General features: G+C 30.0%; 2 protein-coding genes and 1 long non-coding RNA gene across 5 annotated transcripts; 2 read left to right on the top strand and 1 right to left on the bottom strand.

Moving 5' to 3' along the window:
* Positions 1–7,295: 7,295 nt before the first annotated feature.
* Positions 7,296–9,409, bottom strand: LOC148206631 (uncharacterized). Of its 3 annotated transcripts, XR_015786188.1 has the most exons (4): positions 9,169–9,409; positions 8,972–9,096; positions 7,962–8,835; positions 7,296–7,852 (listed from the first exon to the last, which is right to left on the bottom strand). It is a non-coding gene; the product is annotated as an uncharacterized LOC148206631 (long non-coding RNA). The 3 variants fall into 3 exon arrangements; XR_015786187.1 differs by having other exon boundaries at positions 8,972–9,409; XR_015786189.1 differs by having other exon boundaries at positions 7,962–8,084; positions 8,972–9,382.
* A 3,502-nt stretch (positions 9,410–12,911) lies between these two features.
* Positions 12,912–18,169, top strand: LOC124845725 (protein STRICTOSIDINE SYNTHASE-LIKE 10-like). Its single transcript, XM_088104469.1, has 3 exons — positions 12,912–13,227; positions 17,183–17,452; positions 17,534–18,169. The coding sequence occupies exons 1-3, from the start codon at positions 12,971–12,973 to the stop codon at positions 18,045–18,047; spliced, it is 1,041 nt and encodes a 346-aa protein (XP_087960595.1). The 5' UTR covers positions 12,912–12,970; the 3' UTR covers positions 18,048–18,169.
* Positions 18,170–19,531: 1,362 nt separating this feature from the next.
* Positions 19,532–21,292, top strand: LOC124845726 (transcription factor bHLH91-like). The gene is made up of 3 exons (XM_088114055.1): positions 19,532–20,295; positions 20,567–20,974; positions 21,054–21,292. The coding sequence occupies exons 1-3, from the start codon at positions 19,549–19,551 to the stop codon at positions 21,141–21,143; spliced, it is 1,245 nt and encodes a 414-aa protein (XP_087970181.1). The 5' UTR covers positions 19,532–19,548; the 3' UTR covers positions 21,144–21,292.
* Positions 21,293–27,489: the final 6,197 nt, after the last annotated feature.

Below are 27,489 nucleotides of genomic sequence, written 5' to 3'. Positions count from 1 at the left end.
CCCGACTCGACCCACCACGGGTTGGTCACTTAGTGAGCCAACCCAACCCGACTCATTTATTAGCGAGTCGAAAAAATTCGAACTCGACCCGACCCACCACGGGTTGGTGGGTTAAACGGGTTGACTCATTGGCTCACTTAATTAACTTTTTTTTCACCCTCTTCTTCTTAGATTCTTATAACATGTTACTTTGATCAATCAAATTAAAACAATAATAAATGGACCAATTGATATAAAAGAAAATGAAACAAAAGAAAAATATTATTATATATATTCTAAGCTATCAAGCATAAAATTTTGCCAATTTAGTTTAATGAGACATACACAACCGTTTGACCGAGAAACTATATATAGTCGTTAACAAAAATATATAGCACAAGATAAAACTGTCATGCTTGTAGATAGGTCTAAAAACAAGATAAAACAAATGATATATTCCTGAATTATCCAATCTATAATATTATCCATCTATTAAATTGGAGTCCTGAATGGATAAATCCATACTATTATGCTCTCTTGAAGCATCTTCTTCTTTATCTCCATCTATAATATTATGCAATCTATAATCTTAGGGGTTTTATTTGCAGAGGAGAACTTTTGGAAAGACAGCAGCGCGAAAGGCTCTATTGCTAAGTAAAGGTTGTGCATTTTGAATAATTAATTTAATTAATTTGATTTCAATACAAAAAATAGGATTTGAATAATTAATTTAATTTAATTAAAAAAATTAGTGGGTTGGTGAGCCAACCCGACCCACCACGGGTTCAACTCGTGTGAGTATTGGGTTCTTAGTGAGTCAGGTCAAAATTGGCTCCCATACAAAATTTTGTATTTTTTTTTAACTCAATCCGGCTCAAACCCGTGGTAAGTCGAGTTGACTCACGAATTTTAACCCATTTTGACGGTACTAAAATAATAGTATATGTGTTTTTACCAATTCTTCTGTTAAAAATTGTAACCTGGTGACAAAATACTCATACGTTACAACCAATCGTAATCATGCCTGTGATACTTGCCATTGTACCAAGTAGAAAAAACTGTCTTTCTCTCATAGTAAAACTAGTTCCAATAGAATCTTAGATATTTGGGGGCCTTACAGTGTTTTATCTGCAGGGTTACAAATATTTCTTCACGTTTTACATTCACCATCTAAGAAATCTCTTGTTAGAAAACATATCATGGATGTTGTTAGAAAACTATTCGTGTTGATAATGGCGTTGAATTTTCTATGACTCATTTTTATGCCCTTAAAGGTATTACACACCAAACTGCTTGCGTTCAAACACCAGAACATACTGTTTCAAAGTCCAAAATTTTCACTGGATTTTAAGAAATATCTTTTTGTAACTAATGTCTTTTTAAAGTCTTTTCAAAACATATTGATTTTAATATATTCATTTTTTAATATATTTTAAGATATCAAAATCAGTTAGCATAGCAAGAATAAAAACAAAATCCAAATTGTTTTGTTCCATACATAAAAAGAATTGTCACACAAGAGTATGTAGAAATACGTTAATATTATTTGAGTTGAACTCAATTTTTATGTTCTAATTGAAATGTAAACCCACTTTGGTCCCACTTACCTAAGTCAGAATTTTTACGCAAAGTTAATAAAGACTTTCTAAATTACTATAACGTACCTATTGTCATTAGAGATCAGATTGCATTAATTGTTAAATCCTCTTAAAAGAATCATACAATTAAATGCTTGCAACTACTTCTTATAAATAAAAAAGTACGTCTATTATTCATCAATTCTTCTTTATTTATTTTTTCAATATCATAGTTGCTTATCATCGTTTATATTTTTTCCTCTCTTTACCCCTTTAATTTTTTTTAATATTTAAGAAGAATTAATGCAATTTCTCTTTATTTCTATTCACACATTTGAGGAGTAGAAAAACAAAATAAGTAAAGTGTTATAAAAATTCAAAGTCATTAATAATGATCACTTTCATCAATTTAAGAAAAGATATTGAAATAAAAGAATTCGATTGGGTGTGTGTTGGCATATTGTTAATTCAAATAATAAAAAGTAATTAACCAGCTTTTGGTGATTGCGCATAATTCATATCCGATCCTGTAATTAAAGTTTGGTATTAACTACAAGACATGAGATGACACAAACATGTGATATGTTTTCCTATTCCGGAAACACTGAATAAACAATAAACAATTAATACATAATTTAAATTAAATCATTTTATTTTTTTAATCATTTGTATAGATCCTTTGTAAAAAATATTTATATTGACTTTTTAAAAAAATTTATTTTTAATTTATGAACAAAATAATTTTTAACTGAGTTTGATTTTCCTTTTTCTTTTTTTTAGAAGTGCTAATGATTCTTTTTAAGGTTTCAATATTACAATACCTTACATAACTTTAAATCCTTTCAAGCTTAATATACCTTTTTTTCTCAATTTATCTTTTAGAGATTTCAATTGTCCAATTATTACAATCTTAAAACCACATTCTTTCTTAGTTATAAACCACATATAGTAATATATAACGTATTCTAAAGTGGTAGCCTCAACTTGTTTATGGGTATCTTGATTAACTCACAGCTATATTCTACGTTTGTCTTTTATAGAATTTATGATTATATTATAAACAATTAATTCACAACTATAAATTTAGTCAAGTGAGTGAAATAATTTCTATGAATAAACTTTTAAAGTTTAAATTAATGTAGATAAAGTCTTCGAATTTTTGTATGAATAAGTGGAATAATAACAGATAGATCCAGGAGAAAAGTGTAAAAGTATTTTCAGTTTTCTAACTTCTTTGAAAGAAAATACCGAATATATTTAACATCATCAATGAGCCATTAAGAAATTTATAAATATATAAATATATCATTTTTAATTTAAAATATTAAAATAATAAATATCACAAAAAATATTTATATATTATTCTTCTCTGAAAACATTCAATTACTATATTAAAATTTCAAACAAAGTAAAGATTAAAATTTTATTTTGGCTCTTTAATTCTTAAAAAAAAAATAGATGTTTAACTTTTATTTAGTTTAATTTAGTCTTTTAATTTTTAAAAATGTTTTAATTAAATCATTTATATTAAATTGATGTTAGATTTCTCTTATAACTTATACATTAAATCACTTTACCTAACAAACAACATTAATTTGAATATTTATATTTATTTTAAGTAAAATGATTTGATATTTCAACTAAAATTTAACATCAATCTAACAAAAAAAATCTAATAAGATATTTTTAAAAATTAAAAAATTAAATCAAACCAAATAAAAATTAAGAACTTAATTAAAAAATTTATAAGAATTAGAGCGAATTTTAAGCAACAGTAAATTAGTTTTACATGGTATGTATAAAAAGTAATCCAAAATTGAAATAAAAGAATGTTGAAATTGTACTTAGAAAATTGACTTGACATATATCCACCACGTGTAAGATTTAAATACGCAAATGTACGATTATTGTTATGAAAAAATCATTAATAAAAATAATAATTAGATATTTAGTGTAAGATGGTCGCACTCAAATTCGCAAAATTGGTGTAACAAAAATCAAGCATCAATAAACTGTTTTTAAAATAATATCCATTTATATAAATACAGAAGCATTCATCTCCACACAAAAAATACATAATTTTCCACGAAGCTTCTAACTGTCACCAAAATCATCCATAAATAACAAAGCACTTCCTTCCCACCTAATTTCGTTTCCTACTCATTACAACTGTCCAAACAATTTTTCCAACATTTTCCACTATCATAATACAGTAACCATTATTTAATATATTTATTTCATTTCTAAAATTTAAAAAAAAAAATGGAATCTTCAAACGCTGATTCAATTGGTTACTTTGTAATAATGGTAACACAAAACGTAGTCATTCTGACAGTTTGAGAAAAGGCACTATATATATAGGAAAAGGTTTCTTCGACAACAGATTTTTGACAATAATTTGACAACGATACGTGTGACATTATCATTGGTTGTTTTTATCAAATTTTTTTAAAAGTTTCATTTTGTCTTCGAGGGCATCTTTGGAAAGAATGTTCAGAAACATTTTGGTACTTTTCACTTTTTGAAACAATATTTAGAAGAAAAACCTATTCCTCTCTTCGAAACTCTCTCACCGCCTTCGACATTCCTCATTCGAATCTCCGCCACCGAAGTACTGTGTTTATCCACTGTTGTTCGTTCGTTGCTTGGATCCACCGTTGTCTCCGGAGGAAGTCGTCTCTCTCTGTCAGCCATTGAAGTGTTGTCTTTGTATCGCTTGGGTCCACCGTTGGCGTCATTTCTCCAAAGCTTTCGTTCTCTCGCTCGTGCTATTGTTCCTTCGTCGGTTGGAATAAAGTTTCTCTTAACATGGCCTTTTCTTGGGGTAAGTTGTTGTCTATTGGCTTCTTGGTTGGGGTATTGAAATTATCAAATGTGTTAGTAATCTTTATATCTCTTAGTTGTTTCTGCTTTTGGAAAATTATATTATTTTTTTAATTATTTCTCTATATTTACATATTTGGAATTTTTGCAGCCCAATTTTTTGGTTCTTGATTTGAGATATTTGTTTCGCCCGAGCAAGGTAAAGTATGTAATCTTTTTTATAGACTTTTGTAATAACTAATTTATTAGGAGCCTTGGTGATTGAGAACATTAGGTATTATGCTCATCAAATATATGATTTGTTGATGTTTGATAATAGATGTTTCAAATATAATTTGTTGATGTGATTAACTAGTAGGTGTGTTATACTTTTTTTTGTTTTTTTGCATTTCCCAGGCACAAAACCTTGAGTTATTATTTGGTATGTTGTTAAAAAATTGAACTGTGGGATGATGTTCTCAATTACAATGAGAAAAGTATGCTTGATCACAACAATGTAAGGATCAGTAACTTTGTTAAAAGACTAGATGATTTTGGTATTGTGTTAATTTTTTAAAGTAACTTGTGTTGATTTCAGGAGCAGTTGCAAGTATTTAGACAAAAATATATATGGACTGGATTCTACACAATGACAACGTGTGAAGAGAACAAGTGTTGCAACACTTAGGATTTTATAGGTTTTCAATTATATGTTTATTAGTTGCCTAGATATTTACATTGTATAAGCCTTGTACATGTTTTTTGTAAACAAAAGATTATGATTATAAATGTTGGGTAATATGTACTGATAATATATTATATAAATAAAATTTCAATTTTGATAGAGTACCATACGTTTTCTTCCAGTGTTGTTCGACTATATATATTGAAACCTTTTTTTGGGGAGCAGTGTTCATCTAGCTGGGGAGTACCGTTGAAGTTTCTGTACAAATTATCCTTTTTCCTCTGGATAATTTGTACAGAAACTTCAACGGTACTCCCCAGCTAGATGAACACTGCTCCCCAACTCTGTTTTTCTGACCTTTGCTACTTGTTTTGTTCTTAACTTTCTCCACCAAACTCCAAATGACTTGATTCTTGTTTTGTTGGAATCTAGACTCAAAGAGCTTTCCAACAAAACAAGAATCAACTCATTTGGAGTTCGGTGGAGAAAGTTATGAGCAAAACAACCAGCAAAGATGAGAGGTGGTAGAAATATATAAAACGTTAACTTTAAGGAATTAACTGCATCTACTCAGATGTCCAAAAATTATAAATTAGTAGTCATTGGAAAGATTTTTGAGTCTACTTTCTAATAAAAAAAGAATCACATCATTTGGAGGTCTGTGAAAAAAGTTATGATTAAAATAGTCAGCAAAGGTCAAAGTTGACAGCATGGGTTATGCACCTCACCTCAATTGGAGAAAACCACCTAAATGTACATTTTTATTTTGAAGAAATCAATGACCTAACCTCATTATTAGTGCAGGGAGTACACCCAATAACATTGAAGTCACTCACCCATCTCAAAAAAGGAAAAATTCAACAAAAATAGAGAATGGGGAGCATTGTTCATCTAGCTCGGGAGTACAGTTGAAGTTTCTGTACAAATTACCCTTTTTCCTTTGGTAATCGATTACAGGGGTCTTGTAATCGATTACTACAGGAAAAAGTGTAATTTGTACAGAAACTTCAACTGTACTCCCCAGCTAGATGAACATTGTTCCCCAAAGTTGATTTTGTGTCCCCAAAGTCATTTTTCATTACTCAATACCCTTCATTATTTTGTTTATATTTGTTTAATATTTAAGTATTCCAACTTGAAGTGTTCCATTAATGATGCATCCACAAAACCTTCAAAAGACAGTCATAACGAATCCAAAATATTCCTGGGGAGTGCTTAAGCCACGTTTGGGTAGCACTCTTCAACTTTCGGTACAAAAAAAGATTTTTCTACTGGTAAGCGATTACCAGCTCCCTGTAATCGATTACAACATCAGTCTTGTGTCAATGATGACGAACAAACAACTGCAAAACAAAATTAATATTTGTTGGTACAAATAACCAACGTAAGTGACAACCCAAAAGCAAGACACACCAAAAAATGACGAACAGATGCAAGACCAAAATCCACTCCCCAAAATACAAATACCGAGACTGACACTGTGATCACCTGTACTTGGTCTTCCATCAACAACTGACACTGACCTAACTTGAAAATCCTTCTTTTCCACACCTTCATCCATGGTTAACCACTTCAAAAAAAAATTAAAACACAGTCCTGCAGAGAGTGGGGAGTTCTTCAGCCGAAACTGGGTAGCACTAGTCAACTTTTGGTACAAAATGGCATTTTTCCAATTGTAAACGATTACCAACACATGTAAGCGATTACAACTGCATGTCAAAGGCTGTCCATGGTCAATGGCCTCCCCCATCAACCCAAGATCACATGTACTTGGTCTTCCATCAACAAAGGACTCACCTAACTTCAAAATCCTTCTTCTGCACACCTTCATCCATGCCCAACTTGGTTAACCAATTCACAAAACACTCAAAACACACTCCTGCAGACAGTGGGAAGTTGTTCAGCTTAGACTGGGTAGCACCCCTTTAATTTTGGTACAAAAGGCCATTTTTTCAATGGTAAGCGATTACCAGGCCCATGTTAGTGATTACACTTGCATTAACACACTGTAAAGGGCTCCCAGGGAGCGATTAAGCTAGGCTTTGTAGCACTCATGAGGTTTTGGTACAAAAACAATTTATCAAATAGGTAAACAATTACAACTTCTCTGTAATCGATTACAACCGCTTCAGCTCTGTCAAAATTGTTCATCAATTCAGCTGTCAACTTACAAACACCCTTAATGGGTCTTCCCTACATATAGGGGTCACAGAAATGGACATAACTGGACATTTGTTAAGAACAACTAAGGATGAAAATTAAACAACACTACCAATCAATAAATGGAATGAATATTACAATAACAATTCAAATAAGCATTTGCTAACAACCACTTTCTTTATTAACAAACCAAATCTTTGTTTCAAATACAAATAAGTTCCATAATTAAAGTTCTACAAAATACTACAGTAATACAACTATCCATAATTAAAGTTTGGGACTATATCTGGTGTACGAAGTTTTACAAACTGCACTTTTGAATCGCTTTCGGTGCATGTAATACTTCATAACAATTTCATTGCTGCAATCTTCTCCCTACATCCAAAGTTGTTGCAATTCTCATGTTGGTTACATGGGGTACTGTAACCACCATAATATTTATTTTTCTCCTCAAGCAACTTAGTCTTCAATGCTTCAGACTCTTTTTCAAGTGCTTTAATTTCAACTACTTGTTCCTCTAAAACACCATCTAAACCATCATCAATATCTTTTTTCTGTTTTTTATTGGTTGCTGACCTTGAATGTGCTTTCTTCCTTTCTTCCTCTCCAGCTGGACTAAATGATGCTCTCACAAATGGCTGACTCATTTCTGTTATTGATGCACCATAATCATCAAGAGTATGCAAATTCATCAAAAACATAATTGTATAAATTAAATCATTAAATCAAATATGTTAATAAAACCACTGATTACATACCACACCCGACTCCATTGTAGATTTTATGAAATTGTCACCTACATTCACATTAATCCAATGCAAAATTCTAGGGTATTTATGAACTAAATTATTAGAAGGAACGAAACGATCACAAAACCAAACCTGAAATACATTACACACCATAATTAGTATACATAAAATGCTCACTAAAACATTATACATTTATGAATTCAAACATTTCAAGGAATGAAACAATCCATATAAAAGATTTACTTGGAACACGTACACACAACCTTCCACATACATAGTCCTTGCACCTTTTCCTCCATTCCAAGCTGTACAAGCTTTGTTGAAACTACTAAGTAGATATTGGTATACTATACGACCCCAACAAAACCTACCCAAATCATTTATTTTATCAACTTTTTCAAACAAAATTGGGAATATTGTTTTGGTACGATTGGTAACAATATCTCAGAAATTCCTACCAAAATGTATAGCCTACAAACATCTACTGAAGGCAACTTCTTGTGTTTTTTCAAAATAAATTCATATATAACTTGCAATTCATATTTTCCATTACCTTTTGCAAAGTACTTCCGACAATCACTTTTTTCAAGTGTTTTTTCATTCAACATAATCGGCTCACCAACTAAACCCAGCCCTAAGCTTAACGTAACATCTACTTCCTTTAATTCCACAAATTTTTCTCCAAACCAAAAACCACCCCTCTCATCATCCCACCTTTCTAATAAATCGCTCAGAATATTCCTACCAAGCTTAATGTCATCATTTAGTTCTAAAAACCATTGAAATGGAGTTTGTGAAATACTAGCCTTCTGTTTGTCAGTCAACATTTCTTCAAACCACCAATAAACTTGGTTTTCATTGAATGTCGAACAAACAACTGCATCTGAAAATAAATATTTTTTTCATGTATTAAGTCGCGATAAAACACAGAACCCATAAAAACCCACAACCCATAAAGACAAAGCTTCAATATAACCAACAAAAACACAATGAATACCTAAAATGAATGAAGTACATACCTTGTTGGAGGAACCAATGTCAGGGGTCGAAGCCATTGTACAAAATAACGAACAAAGAACCACAAACTTCAAAAAACCCTTCCATTGAGACCGGTTAAAGCAGACCACGAACTCCACAAACAAAACTGCACCACACCAACTCAAATGGGTACACAGTCAACACAACAAACACATAAAATGAAATGAAAATCAAAAACCTGAAAATGGAAGACGAAAAAGAGAGTGTGAAGGAGAACGAGAGTGATGGAACAGAGAACGAGAGTGGTGGGGCAGAGAAGAACGACTGTGTGAAGGAGAGACAACGAAAATTTGAAAAAGAAATCCCTAGCAATGAGCACCAACTATTCTGGACAAAGGATTAAGTGAAAAATGAAGCAGGGCAGTTTGGGAAACTCATCCAAAGCAGATTTTCTTATTAAGAAAATAAATTCAAACCCAACCAAGTACAACGCGCCACGTGGCGTTGTCAAAAGTGTTGTCAAAATCCAGTTGTTGGAATATCGCTGCCCATATATATATAGTATATGAATTCCCACTTCCAGGTTGGACAACACTCAACCCAATTCGGTGAATGATAATGACTTAAATTTTAAATGATATTATCAACACTTTTAACTGAAAATACACACCTTCTCTTTTTTAAATTTTAAAAGAAATTACGATTGAATAAATTTTATAATATTAATATCACATACATATTGTATAAATGTTAAATAAACAGTTACACATAATTTAAGTTTCAACATATTCATAATCCCAATGATTATATTTGTTTCAAGTGTGATTTTTTTCATAGGAATAAATTTTTATATACTTTCACGAAAGATTAAAAATTATAATGTTAAAAATTTCATGTTCGCTATAAATAAATTGTGTCAATAGTTAATAGTTTATATGTGAGTATAAACAGAACTTTGATATAAAATTTATTTCTTAAATTGTATTATATTTATCTTAAGTCTATCATTTATTCATATATATATATATATATATATATATATATATATATTTATATTTATGTTCAAGATGTATATGTTGATGTAAAGTAAACTATATTAAAAATTTCACATCAAATTAAAGATAATAAATTTACCAATATATAAATGAATACAAATTTTATCTCAAATCGATTTTATAAAATTATAAAGAATTATAAAATAAACTAATATATGAAATCAAAATACCGCATATAATCCAAAATATTAAAACAATATATTATGAATTCTTTTACTTGAAATTGTTGTTTCTTGGAAAATGTAAAACTATCAAGGCAAAATCTAAAATTATGCAATCATATTTTGGTAATTTAATGAAGATATTAGATGAAGAGAACTAATGAATATTTCTATAACATCAATTTTACAGGGAACGTGTAAAACATTAGTTTGTTACAACAATGTGTTAATATATATAATAAAGAGAGTAATTTGTTATGCAAATAAGATAAGTTAGTTTAGAAGTTTAACCTTATACTAATATTTATAAGTTAATAATAATCATATATTTACCGTTGATAAGATGTTTGGTAAGTTTTATATATTTAACTATATATAATATTGGTTATTATATATTTAATTGAATAATTAGTTTATTATAGTGTATATCATGTTTATGTGATTATATTTTAATAAGAGAATAAATAATTTAGTGCTATGTAAAATTTTTATAATAGTTTTATTTTATTATTTATATTAAGAAGTAAATTTTAAATTTAACTTTAAGATATATTTCTTTACTTTATGTCACATATACATCTTAAGTATAATTATATATATATATATATATATATATATATAATTTGATAATAGGTGAGATAATAGATCAATAAACAACAAATACTTTTATAGGAGATGATACCATAAGTTAAATAAATAACAAAATTTGTTAAAATAAACTTTAATTATGACTCTAATATTATATTAAAAATAAATTTTAAGTCTAATTTAATTTTAAAAAATTGATTTATAAAATATGGTTTACACTCTTTTATATATCATAAAATGTGTCTTATTTTTTTAGTCGATATAAGATTAAATTATTTAATATAAACAAGATATAACAGAAAAAGTAATGTTGAAAGTGTATGTTTGATTGAGTTGAATATATAACAGTTTTTTGAAGATGTCGTCCAACAACAAAACTTAAGCTTAGTTTGACAACAACCCAATCGGTTGATTAATACATTATGCATTCGCACTTACAGGTTGGACAACACTAAATCCAATTCGGTGAATGATATTGACTTTGGATAACTAGCACACTCTCCGTATTTGCTACTACTATGCATTCTCATACTCGTTTTTATATTCTTTTAAATATTAAATATCTTTTATAATAATTAAAATTACAAAATAAAAAATATATAATATCATCAAAACTTTTTTAAAAACACATGTTTCCTTTTCTTAAAATATTAAATGTTAAAATAAATTACAATTGGATAGATTTTAAAATAGAATATCAAATAAATATTGAATAAATGTGAAACAAACAGTACAAAAAAATGGTTACATATAATTGAAGTTTTATGACAATTATAATCCCAACAACTATTTTTGTTTTAACTTTGATTCCTTTCTATACTGGAATACAATTTTATATTATTTGACAAAAGACATTAAACAGATTAAAAATCAATGAGTAATGAAACAAACTAATATAAGATATTAAAATATTTCTTTTAACTCAAAATCTTAAAATATATATTATGAGTTTAGACTTCAAATTGTTGGTACGTATTTGGGAAATATAAAGTAGGAAGGGCTGAACTAAGATTATGTAATTATGTTTCGGTAAGTTTAATAATTTTATATAACTTAAAAATTGAGGTTAATAATAATTTAAATATATTGTTTTTCTTTTTACTTTCTGATACGTCTTCTAATAATAAAATTGTGATGAATATTCAACATTCCAAAAAAAGACAATACGTTGAATGTGGTCATTAATTCTAATGATATTTTTTGTGAATAATATTTCAGCGATGATTAATCATATCATTTAAGATTGAAACAAATCATATTTTAGAATGAAGAATCATTGATTCACATGTTAAAAAGATCTAATAAGAAATGATAGTTAGTAAGTCTAATGTTCTACTAGTATTGTTAGCTAGTAAGTCTAATAATCTTCTAGAGTTAGTTAGTTTATCACAACAGTTTGTTAAACAAGATCTAATAAGAAATGATAGGTAGTAAGTCTAATCCTCTACTAGTATTTGTAAATCATTAATAATAACGTATTTAATGTTGATTAGACGTTTGGTAGGTTTTATATTTAACTATATCTATAATATTGATTATTATTATATAATTAATTGAATAATTAGTTCATTAGTGTATTTTATGATTTTTATGTGATCATATAAGAGAATGAATAATTTGGTAGTACCACCAGATCTAATCTAAAGAGAACATGTAAAATTTCCATTATAGTTTTATTTTATTATTTGTACCTACTTAATACGAACAACTATAATGTGTAAAGTGTTGTAAAGTGCATGCTTTATTAGACTTGAGGTTGTCCTACAACAAAACTTAAGTTCATTTTGAATCAATGATGAAAAGAAGTAAATAAAATACACCAAACGAAACTGATAGCACAAACTAAAAACTAACTGAGGCTATGACCTAAAAAAAGAAAACCACCTGCTGATCGACATTTGATTTATCTTTTCGGAAAAAGAAAGTTCTAACCTCATTCTCTTAATTAATCTTCTCTCTCTCTCAGAAGTAAAAAAAGAAAGAGTGAATCTATCCAAATAGAATTGAATTTTGGAGACTGAAAGAGAGAGGACAAAGTCAAATGACAGTGAAATATGGAGCCAACCAACTGCCTATAGTTAATGTTGATTTTGACCTAACATAATGTTCCAGGATGTCCAGGTACGATACTATATATATGTGTGTGTGTGCCTGCTAATATTGTAATATACACACAACCCTCAAATTAATTATTCATGTGAAGTACACCCTCTGCAAGTTTTTTCTCACATTTACAATGAACCTATCTACTCTTCCCTTACTTCTACTGCTCTTCCAAGTGGCTCACTTTGTTTCTTATGAAGCTGCTTCCGTTCTAGATGGCCTCAAATCCTATTCCCAGCTTGATCTTCCTCACTCGGTTTTTGGTTCTGAAAGTGCAGCCTTCGATTGCCATGGTAAAGGACCATATGTCGGAGTTTCTGATGGTAGAATCCTCAAGTGGCATGACACAAACAAACACTGGATTGACTTTGCAGTTACCTCTCCACACAGGTATATATATATATATATATATAGATAAACTATAATGAGTGTTGTAATCTGCATACAAATTGCATCTGCATGAACTCAACTACTGCTGAACAATAATATTAATCAAGGAAAAAAAATATAAACAACACTGTGCTATGCCGTGTGTTGTCAACAATATTATTCTTAGGACCGGTCCCCGCCTTAAGAATGTTGTGTTGGAAGAGCGAAGGAACTGTCTTGTCTCCAACCTGAGACCAATGAGGGTGCTGCTATGTTCAAACCAAAGACCAGGGTTCAGTTTCAGACACATTTATCTTAGTTCTCATAATACACTCTTGATCATTCCTTTGTTCTCTTTTTTTTTGTGGTACTCGCACACCCTCTTTCTTTTTCTTGATTTGGACCACAACTAAACCTTTTCTCAAGAGAATTTCATAAACCAATTTGATCAGAGAATTAGATCATTTTGATTTGAACATGTCCTGAAAAAACACAAGAGCACTGTTCAACAGAAAATCTGTGTGGTCACTAGCTGGTCCAGATAATTAAGAAAATTGATACAGAGTTTGAATTTTTTTACTTAAAATTGTTAAATTTTATTATTTCTTTTAAATAAATATATTATATAGAGTATCAGAGATACTCTATTATAAAGAGACGACAACCGTTAGTTCCATTAACGAAAGTCCTCATGTTATCTGCATACAAATTGTTGCTGTTATTTAACTATTTATTTATGAACAATGAAGCAAAATCCTTTCTCAGCATACAAGTTTGTGAACTAAACTTACTTCAATTCTAGTTTATGTGATATATTATTCAATACAATATAATGTTATACTATCATCAATCTACAATAACTATTTCATAATTTTATATTAGATTCTTGCTTGATATATTATATAATAGAGTAAATTATAGTGACAAATTTTGAATTTTGTTGAATTTATTTTAATATTTTTCATTTTTTTTACCTTTACACTATCTTCACTGCATTATTTGAAAACCATATGTGTATGCTCATGGTTCCTATAAATAATACACATAAATAGAATTATAAAACGTGATCATCTAACACGAAGATGTTTTTGTCGGTTTCGAGTTTAATTTAGTTGGAGTGAGTAATAGTTTATATAACAATCATGTCCTTGTGTGAAACTCCAAATATGTGTAATCCTAAACCACTTCAAAAAGGTGTCAGTAAATAGAAAAAAAAATTGTTTTTTTCTAGAAACCATAAAAGTTGATTTCTATAACAAGTACGATAACATTGTAGTGAAAATTAGGGCAGTTTTGAAATAAATAAAAAAGTAATTATTGGTTCTATTTAGAAGTAATTGAAGTTGAAAAAAACAGTTTGGAAGGTGTATAAGATGAAACAAGAATTCCTCCGAAAATAAAGATTTAGTGTTGTTGATATTATTGTTTTTGTATGAAAGGGGGAAGTTGATGTGGAAGCCAGGCTGTGTAGGTTAGCTTTAGGATTTTCTTTTTGTTGTTGATAGTTATCCATCGTTTTCAGTTATAGACAATTATACAAATGCTCATTTATTAGGAATGGACAATACCAATTTCACCCTCATTCCTCCATTTAATTATTGCTGTCTTCTGCCTCACCCTCTCTTAACCCCACTCATAAATGAATCACTCTGTCAATTCCTTTAGTCCACTAATTAAATTCAAATATCCTAAAAATAATTATTTCTCAAAAAAAAACCTTGAAAAAATGTCACTCTCCCATGCAAATATGCATCTTTACTACAACCACAAAATACTTGTTTAACTAAGGGTTTATGGGAGCTTGTTAAATGTAATTTTTTTGGGTAATGATATAATGTAATGTGTTCAACCACTGGTATATAGATATGAGACCAGTTCTGTGATATAATGGTGCAGTACTGGTTTGTAGTTTAGCAAACTAATAATGGGTTATTTGAATCAATGAAGTGTACTATATATATTGTTTAGACGATTTTATTGTTCAATATCTGATAAAATATAAGGATGTATAAAACTATGGTATAAGAAAGTAAGATAAATATTAATTTATGAATTATTTAGTGAGTATTGTCATAAAAAAGTATACAATAATGGTGATAGTCATTAGCAGGATCACATTAGTGATAATATGAATTATGATAATTATAATATGATGATAATGATTATAATAATTATAATGATCACAAGAATAAGTGTAATACGTAATGATAGAAGTAATAATAATATAGTTATAATAAACATAGTTATAAAAATAATAGTTGTAGAAAAATAATAATAATAATAATAATAATATATTATTATTATTATTATTAATATGATTGTTGTTTTATGATGATAATGGAATGTATATGACCTTAGTGATGAGACTTATGATGGGTAATCACCGCTAAAATGATGTGATAATAACAAATGTTAATAACAAAAATTATTCATAGAGATGGGATAATATAGATAACTTCGTTTAAATTAAATAATTACGCAAACAAGGCTTTTAGAAAATTAATAAATAAAAATATTTTCTCCTTAAAGATTTTTTTTTTCATTTGTTAGAGATACTTTTGAAATGTGAATTAAATTATAAGAACTTGCAGAAATATTATTTGAAGTACGTATAATATGACTTGTTTTAAAAAAAAAAACTAAGTTTAAAGCTGTGCAGTTCAGGTTCTGAGATTAAATGTCAGAAAACTAATATTTACAAAAAGCTTTCAGTATTTTTTTCTTCTTAAAATATGTAGATAAAAAGTTCTTAAAGCATACCTTAGATACAATTCCGAAAATAAATACCATAAAAGTTGTGTGTTTAAGTATTATGATACTTCACTATTAATAAGCGTAAAATTTTGTTGCTCTCTAAGTACATCTAAACAAATACTTTAAAGCATAATAATGTATATTAAGAATACATTTTTATAGTAGGTATTTGATACAAGTTAAACTCCTTAGATAATGCATTTACTTTATGTATTTAAAAGAATGTGCACATGATAATAATTGTTAGTCAAACAACCATATTAAAGAAAATTACGAGTTTTTTTAATGTAAAATAGTGAATCAAATGTGATAATGCAATTAGTTAAGTGTTATACTTATCAATAATTTCATTATTTTTTCAAATACTATAAAGTTATGAAGGATCTTCTATCCATCTAAGAGTCATCTAGAGAGTATATGATTCATTTGCATGCCAACATATATATTTTGTGACCTCAAATTAAAGTCAGTTATTAGTCTTTTATCTCATTTTGTTTATCGTTTAAAAAAATGATGCAAAAATTAAAAATATAATAAGATTTATGATTTCATAATACACATACAAATGTTAATATTTTTCGTACAAAATGCAATTAGATTATTTGCTCTGTTTGTTTTTCTCATTTCACAACAAATAATTAATAGAATAAAAATATTTAATGTTCATCGATTTTGATGACAGTATAGCATCAAACAAAAAGGAAGTAGGACCATGATTTTTCGAAAATAAAAAATAAAAAACAGAAAAAATATTTAACGAATTAAAATAAACATTTTTTATTTCTGTCTACTTTTTATTTAATATATTTAATTGGTTGAATGGGGACACCAGGTTAAAATAGACTAACAATGAACCCACCTTTTGGAAAATTTATTTCATGCGATGGCTCACAAATAGACTATACATTTTTATTATTTAAAATTTATTTAAAAACTTTAAAAAATATTTATATCTTGTTGCTTAACTAATAACTCTCTCATCTGATTCTATAAATCTCAATAAAGTTCGACCAATATTTTAATCTTAAAAAACTGTGTTAAACTTTTTCCCTAACACTTCTTGATAGAATAAGATTTCATTTGTTAATTTTTTTACTAAAGAAAACTATAGTTGGCAACAAGGTTATTCTTTCTAACATCTTAAAAAGTATTACATTGGCAATATTCTAACAGTTTAGGTAAAATTCTCAGTGTTTTTCTTACTTGTGATGCGATTATGCAGGGACAAGAAAGTGTGTGATGGGTTAACAGACGAAAGCATGGAATCAATCTGTGGAAGACCATTGGGTCTGAAATTCAACAGTGTGACTTGTGATCTGTACATTGCAGATGCATACTTTGGGCTTCTCAAGGTAGGACCAGCTGGTGGCGTGGCTAAGCAGTTAGCCACTTCTGCAGAAGGGGTTCCGTTTATGTTCACAAATGCCTTGGACATTCACCCCAAAACTGGTGAAGTTTATTTCACAGATAGCAGCATCCTATTCCAGAGAAGGTAAATTCTCAACCCATGTTAACTTCTTAAATTCGAATGCTTTGTGAGTGATCAGTGTTGTGCTTTCTGTGAAAAAAAAAGGGTCTACATGTCGATAATTCTGAGCGGGGACAGAACTGGAAGGTTGCTGAAATACGTGCCCAGTAGCGGAAGAGTGTATGTGTTGGTGAAAGGTTTGGCATTCCCCAACGGTGTGGCGCTGAGCAGGGACAGCTCCTTCATTCTGGTGGCGGAATCAACCACTTTTAAGATTTTAAAAATTGCGCTGCGCGGCGGCAACAACATAGAAACTTTTGCGCAGGTTCCGCGTTCCCCAGATAACATAAAGAGGAACGCAAAAGGGGAATTTTGGGTGGCACTTAACAGCGGGAGGGGAAGGATCAATGGTTTGGAAAAGGAAACAGAAGTTGAAGCGACGGTTCCGTGGACAACAGATCCCGTGGCGATTAAATTTGATGCAGAGGGGAATGTTGTTGAGGTGTTGGATGGAAGATATGGACAACAGCTTAACTCTGTTAGTGAAGTGGAAGAACATGATGGAAGTTTGTGGATAGGTTCTGCAGTGCAACCTTACGTTGCTGTCATCAAACCCTAGTTTTTTTGTCTGGTTGTTTAGTATGTTTTCTTTCTGTCTTTTTTATATCAAAACTCCATTTGTTTTGATGAAATAAGATTGATTTTATTCCAATGTTTAATGAAATTCTCACTAATGGGTCATACTCCCGTGTTAAGTACTTTCTAACAAAAACTACTACAATTCCGCTGCCATTGCCGTACCAAGCCACAAATTTCACTGTAGAGACTATAAAAAGACAAAACAATCATTTCACAACTACCATATTAATATTTTAATTATATTTTTTTTTTATTTTGTAGCTTAAAATATTAATATTATTCTATTGTTTTTTATTGCCAAATAATTTTTTATATAATAAATATAAACTATTTGAAGTTCTCCAATCTATTTGCTGAAGATATTTCCTTCTTAAATTTCCCCTTTTCTTATGGTAACTATATCATTCGGTTGAAAAAATTTATCTCATGTACCTTGAAAGTTAACTCTCTACATAACATATTTTAAACAAATAAATCACTGAGTTAAATAATTCCAAATTTCGTTGAAATCCACATCTCTACGTTTGATTCTTGACTCATGCAATTGTCATACTTGGTGCCACGATCAAATGTGAACAAAGGTCAAACTGTATAAGATGTGAAAGCAACACGCAAGAACAAGCTATGCATAGTATAGTATTGTACAATACTGGTGAACCTAAGTCTACTACAGCAAGATTCAAGACAAACACATGCAACTACCTATATTCAAATTATGCAGTGATTATTGTTGCAGTGCAACTCACAGTATACAATTAAACTCAAGAACAATCCCAAATATCTCCTAGAATTGTGCAACTAAAACACTCTGCCACATTAAGTTCATCCTGGTGGATCTACGCTCACCATTGTTCTCAATCATGCAAATTAAATGTTAAATGATCCATGTACTGGTGAACATAATCCCATGGTCAAATTATGCAGTTTTGGCAAAACAGTGTCACATTCTTGCTTTCTTGTAGGTACCTCATGCATAAGGCATTGGCTAGGAAAGTGATTGTTGTTTTTAATATTGCAATATTAATATCATACATTCCATCTAATAATAAATTTGATATTAGAAAAATAAAAAAGCTGAAGCATCTTTGCGCTGGTGCTGTCTGCATCTGAAACAATAAGGAGGAGATCACTAGGTGGGGTCCACATGACGGGAATCTGCAGAACAAGTAACAGAATGAGACCCCTTTTGGTCATTTGGCTCACTCACACCATTCCATGTATGGTATCTGCTCAGTACACTTGAAAAAGCCTTCACAGTCTGTGTAACCTCAAAACCACCAAGAGAATTACACGTCCCCCACACAACCACTCTTATAGAAAAACTTCTACCACTTTTATGAAATTTTGTGAAACTTTGGAAGATTAAAAATCAGTAATTTATTGACCCTTTTGTTTTCTATAAGCTGCCTTAGTTCCTATGTTATATTAATTATACCTTTTCTTTGTAGAGGCAAAGATCAAAATCACTGGGTGGTCCAAACATGTACGAAGAAAGTAGTTGCTTTGATCCGAATGGGATGGTGGCAGAAGACTGTTTTTCCCAGATGGTTTCAAAATCAGAGGCAGTTATGTCTGTGACTAGCATGCAGCCCCAAAACACCCTTGGGATGGAAAACTTAGCCTACACATATTCCAGTGGAGAAGATGCTTCTGCTGTTGCTATGGAAATCATTGCACACCCTCAACAAAACTCATACAATCAAGTTAATAACTTGAACCCCCAGTTTGTGCAAGTGGTGAACAACCATGGTTCATGTGAGGAGCTTTATTCTTTCCCCACTCACTCCTCCGCACTTGAGAGGGGTCACCATGATCACCAATTTCCTTATTCCACACCAACACCAGATCTCCTCAACCTTCTCCACTTGCCAATGACCTTTGAAAACCAAAGCAGCAATCTTCCGAAACTCTCTGGTCCTATGGGAACAGCAGACAGCACAAACGTCTCATCTGTTTCCTATGACCCTTTCTTGCATCTCAACCTGCAAGCACCTCCCCCAGCTCTGAGAAATGATTTTGCCTTTGGAGGAGGGGGTGTCATAGAAGGCAGTGGAATTGCCTACCAAGATTTTGGAAATGGGGTGGTGGAGTTCACTCAAGATGTGGGGAAAAAGAGAGGGGGGAAAAGGACCAAGCAGTTTACCAGTACCACTACTGAGAGACAAAGGAGAGTGGATTTGAGTAGTAAATTTGATGCTTTGAAAGAACTCATCCCAAACCCCTCCAAGGTAACATTTTTGAGTAAATTATACTGTTGAGATTCTGTCAAATTGTAGACATTTTTCTTTCCTGCTTTTTCTATTTCACAGTAACTCTTCAATTGTTTAAAATGTCTTTTTTCTAGGAAAGGTTGTTTTAAACGTTAAGAAAATGTAAACTTTGAGAAAAATATCTTATTTTTAAACCCAGCATTAATTAAAGCTAATGTCTTTGAGTATAAAGAAAGTAGAACTGAGTGATTGATTTTGTTCTGTTTTGTTTTGGGAAACCGAACCAAAGAGTGATAGAGCATCTGTGGTGGGAGATGCTATTAACTATATCAGAGAGCTTAAGAGGACAGTGGACGAGTTAAAACTATTGGTGGAGAAGAAAAGGCAAGAGAAGCAAAGGGTAGTAGTGATGATGAGGCACAAGGTTGAAACTGAAGGGCAAGATGGTTCCAATCCCGACCCAGATGATGGTTCCTACAATGAAAGCTTAAGAAGTTCTTGGATACAAAGGAAATCCAAAGACACAGAGGTTGATGTGCGCATTGTTGACAACGAGGTGACAATCAAGCTTGTTCAGAGGAAGAAGATAGATTGCTTGGTGCATGTCTCACAGGTTCTTGATCAGCTCAACCTCGATCTCCAACATGTTGCTGGTGGCCACATTGGCGATTTCTGCAGCTATCTGTTCAATACCAAGGTTTTGTGTCAAATGAATATTAACTATACATGCATGTGTGTTAAACATAGTATATATGATTGATTTTCTGGTGGTGCAGATGTGTGACGGTTCTTGTGTTTATGCAAGTGCCATAGCCAACAAGCTCATTCAGGTCATGGACACGAGTTTGGCAGCAGTTTCTTCATGATCTTTGGCATCATTCAGGAACAATAATGAGTGTTATGTTTCTTAACTGGTTGCCTTTTTTTTTTTGTTTAATTGTTCTGTTTTGCACTTTATGTTTAGGATATAGTTTATATAAATCGAATTAGAACTGTATTGGTTTGAATCGTGTTATATTTTTATATTAAAAAAATAATAGAAGTATTTTGTAGATGAAATATGTGTACTGTGTTTTTTTTTCTTTTACTAGAAAAGAAGAAAAAGATGTTAAAAATTTATTGTTTTATGCAGGGTGATTTTTAAAATAGGTGTAAATATGTTTACTTTAAAATTTTTGGAATGAATCCATAATTGAATTAAGAATTTATTTTAATTTTTTAAATTTGAAAACGGTAACATCCCAAAATATAGCATAACACTATATCATAGATTAATCACGATCAGTTGATCAAGGGTTAGTAAAGTATTTAACATTACAGTTATCCAAAATAACCATAAAACTAAAAATTTTACAGATCAACATAAGTCTGATACAAAAATACAGACATAAACCGAACAGTGATACAACCGTCTGTATAACTCGACCGGTTTACAAAAGATAAACTAAACCTATTGACCGAACAGTCCAATCTAAAACTATACACAACCGACGACCGAGCGGTCTTAACTTAAGCAACAGGGTCCTCGTCTTCCAATGCTTGTTCCACTGAACACTCATCACTTTCTGCTCACATCCACAGGATGATCATTGCAAAAGAAAAGATAATCGGACGAACAAAACAAGACAACAAGAAAGTAGGGTAAGCTAACGTAATTTAATTATAAACATATATATACAATTCATGCAAGTTCAATACGTACAAAGACGAACGGTACATCATGCAACACAGAATACATTTAGTCACATACAAACCGAACACCACCATTCATTATACATACATACATACATACATACATACATACATACATACATACATACATACATACATACATACATACATACATACATACATACATACATACATACATACATACATACATACATACATACATACATACATACATACATACATACATACATACATACATACATACATACATACATACATACATACATACATACATACATACATACATACATACATACATACATACATACATACATACATACATACATACATACATACATACATACATACATACATACATACATACATACATACATACATACATACATACATACATACATACATACATACATACATACATACATACATACATACATACATACATACATACATACATACATACATACATACATACATACATACATACATACATACATACATACATACATACATACATACATACATACATACATACATACATACATACATACATACATACATACATACATACATACATACATACATACATACATACATACATACATACATACATACATACATACATACATACATACATACATACATACATACATACATACATACATACATACATACATACATACATACATACATACATACATACATACATACATACATACATACATACATACATACATACATACATACATACATACATACATACATACATACATACATACATACATACATACATACATACATACATACATACATACATACATACATACATACATACATACATACATACATACATACATACATACATACATACATACATACATACATACATACATACATACATACATACATACATACATACATACATACATACATACATACATACATACATACATACATACATACATACATACATACATACATACATACATACATACATACATACATACATACATACATACATACATACATACATACATACATACATACATACATACATACATACATACATACATACATACATACATACATACATACATACATACATACATACATACATACATACATACATACATACATACATACATACATACATACATACATACATACATACATACATACATACATACATACATACATACATACATACATACATACATACATACATACATACATACATACATACATACATACATACATACATACATACATACATACATACATACATACATACATACATACATACATACATACATACATACATACATACATACATACATACATACATACATACATACATACATACATACATACATACATACATACATACATACATACATACATACATACATACATACATACATACATACATACATACATACATACATACATACATACATACATACATACATACATACATACATACATACATACATACATACATACATACATACATACATACATACATACATACATACATACATACATACATACATACATACATACATACATACATACATACATACATACATACATACATACATACATACATACATACATACATACATACATACATACATACATACATACATACATACATACATACATACATACATACATACATACATACATACATACATACATACATACATACATACATACATACATACATACATACATACATACATACATACATACATACATACATACATACATACATACATACATACATACATACATACATACATACATACATACATACATACATACATATACATACATACATACATACATACATACATACATACATACATACATACATACATACATACATACATACATACATACATACATACATACATACATACATACATACATACATACATACATACATACATACATACATACATACATACATACATACATACATACATACATACATACATACATACATACATACATACATACATACATACATACATACATACATACATACATACATACATACATACATACATACATACATACATACATACATACATACATACATACATACATACATACATACATACATACATACATACATACATACATACATACATACATACATACATACATACATACATACATACATACATACATACATACATACATACATACATACATACATACATACATACATACATACATACATACATACATACATACATACATACATACATACATACATACATACATACATACATACATACATACATACATACATACATACATACATACATACATACATACATACATACATACATACATACATACATACATACATACATACATACATACATACATACATACATACATACATACATACATACATACATACATACATACATACATACATACATACATACATACATACATACATACATACATACATACATACATACATACATACATACATACATACATACATACATACATACATACATACATACATACATACATACATACATACATACATACATACATACATACATACATACATACATACATACATACATACATACATACATACATACATACATACATACATACATACATACATACATACATACATACATACATACATACATACATACATACATACATACATACATACATACATACATACATACATACATACATACATACATACATACATACATACATACATACATACATACATACATACATACATACATACATACATACATACATACATACATACATACATACATACATACATACATACATACATACATACATACATACATACATACATACATACATACATACATACATACATACATACATACATACATACATACATACATACATACATACATACATACATACATACATACATACATACATACATACATACATACATACATACATACATACATACATACATACATACATACATACATACATACATACATACATACATACATACATACATACATACATACATACATACATACATACATACATACATACATACATACATACATACATACATACATACATACATACATACATACATACATACATACATACATACATACATACATACATACATACATACATACATACATACATACATACATACATACATACATACATACATACATACATACATACATACATACATACATACATACATACATACATACATACATACATACATACATACATACATACATACATACATACATACATACATACATACATACATACATACATACATACATACATACATACATACATACATACATACATACATACATACATACATACATACATACATACATACATACATACATACATACATACATACATACATACATACATACATACATACATACATACATACATACATACATACATACATACATACATACATACATACATACATACATACATACATACATACATACATACATACATACATACATACATACATACATACATACATACATAACATACATACATACATACATACATACATACATACATACATACATACATACATACATACATACATACATACATACATACATACATACATACATACATACATACATACATACATACATACATACATACATACATACATACATACATACATACATACATACATACATACATACATACATACATACATACATACATACATACATACATACATACATACATACATACATACATACATACATACATACATACATACATACATACATACATATATATATATATATATATATAAACTGAACATTATGACTTGATCATCCAGATTGTATGAATATGTAGCCACAGTCGCCCTTACACTTGTGGTAGTGTAACTAACACCAACCAAGCTACTACCCAAGGTTAATCCCATAGTACCTACCTCGGCACCCTGAGGAGGTAGGACCTCCTACTATTCTCACAAATGAAATATCTCTGTATGTGAGAATGATATTCATAGAATTTCAGGATGAACGCCAACTTAGCATATCCATATTCATACTTTACAATTCCATAACCATACACGAGACATTCCACCTTGGAATTCTCTTCCACAGTATACATAAGTCCAAAATTCTCATATTAAACATAATTTGTCATTCATCAATTATATTTTCATTCATAGAATAAAGAGGACATGCGAACGTTAGAGACCAAACCCTTTCCCACTACCCAACCGAGAGAACCGAACGCTTCGTAAGAGACAGAACAGAAGAAAATGATCGAATGCTATTATTAACCGACTGCTATAGAAATCGACCACTAGGAACTTAATCTAGTCCTGAATAACTTACACTGCACACTCATAACTCAAACCGAACTCTAGTTTAATATCAGAAAATTGTGATCAGACCGAACGATCATACTTAGATAATACCTAATAGACCGAACCCCTGTAACACGATTGAACGGTCAATCAAAGCCAAACTCTGAATAACACTTCTTAAACCAAAACAAGACATTTTTCTTAATTTCTAAACTTCCAAACTTGATTTCTAAGTTATTTTAAACCTATTCCACTGAACCTATTACACATTGCTCACCACTTATATTTTCACATATTCTCATTCCCAAACAAGAAATGATCGAACGTTCTACAACAGGCAAACCCCAGTCCAGTTCACATGTTTTGGCCAAACACAGAATTTGAATACAATTCAATCAAACACACCATTATTCATAAATGCAAGCATCCACACATCAATTCCAAACACAGAAAAATATAATTAAATCACTAGCTTCCCTTACCTTGAATAAACTATGCACTTCCTAAGCTTCCACCACTTGACTAACCCAGTAACCACTTCTAAAGCAGCCTACTACAATTCCGATCGGTGAAAAGGGACCAACCAGAGGATAAAAAACAGAAACCGATTCAGAGAGAGATAGATAAGAACACATGCAAGCTGCATAGTGCTTGCATGTTCCAGAAAATACCGAAACTTAAAAAAAACGAATGAGTTTACTTACCCACTTCACACAACAACTAGATTGATGGAAAAGAACTTCTTGCCACCAAGGAAGAACTCACACACAACCTAGATGATGATCAGAAGAAGGAGAAAGTGAGAATTTTTAGAGAGAAGAAGGAGAATTGAAGAGAGAAGGAGAAGAAACTCAGAAAGTTTGGAGAGAAGAGGTGCATGCAAAAGTGGCTCAACGTTTGAAAATTTTGCTTATATACTACCGTCAAAAACCGATCGGCCACTCAGCTACACAACTGTCTTCCACTTTCTGAATTTTTTAAACCTTTTCATCTACACCTGATTTTCACTCACATATGAAATTATTGGTTCTGACAAAAATAAAACTAGAAATGTTAAGTTTGATAAATTAAAAATAGTGTTAAAAGAATAATGTTTTCCCTCGAATTAAATATTTAGGAATTGCAGTATCTTTTTAATTTGAAATATTAAAATC

This window comes from Vigna umbellata, chromosome 1 (genome assembly GCF_029865625.1).
Source record: "Vigna umbellata cultivar VRB3 chromosome 1, Vumbellata_1.0, whole genome shotgun sequence".
Taxonomy (NCBI): domain Eukaryota; kingdom Viridiplantae; phylum Streptophyta; class Magnoliopsida; order Fabales; family Fabaceae; genus Vigna; species Vigna umbellata.
The sequence above is the reverse complement of the archived record's forward strand: the minus strand, read 5'-3'. Positions and strand labels throughout refer to the sequence as shown.

Excerpts from the sequence above, each read along its gene's own strand:
- LOC124845725 (XM_088104469.1), top strand. The coding sequence starts at position 12,971 with ATGAACCTATCTACTCTTCCCTTACTTCTACTGCTCTTCCAAGTGGCT. Across the intron at positions 13,228-17,182 it reads GCAGTTACCTCTCCACACAG|GGACAAGAAAGTGTGTGATG; the intron begins GTATATATATAT and ends GCGATTATGCAG. Across the intron at positions 17,453-17,533 it reads AGCATCCTATTCCAGAGAAG|GGTCTACATGTCGATAATTC; the intron begins GTAAATTCTCAA and ends TGAAAAAAAAAG.
- LOC124845726 (XM_088114055.1), top strand. The coding sequence starts at position 19,549 with ATGTACGAAGAAAGTAGTTGCTTTGATCCGAATGGGATGGTGGCAGAA. Across the intron at positions 20,296-20,566 it reads TCATCCCAAACCCCTCCAAG|AGTGATAGAGCATCTGTGGT; the intron begins GTAACATTTTTG and ends ACCGAACCAAAG. Across the intron at positions 20,975-21,053 it reads GCTATCTGTTCAATACCAAG|ATGTGTGACGGTTCTTGTGT; the intron begins GTTTTGTGTCAA and ends CTGGTGGTGCAG.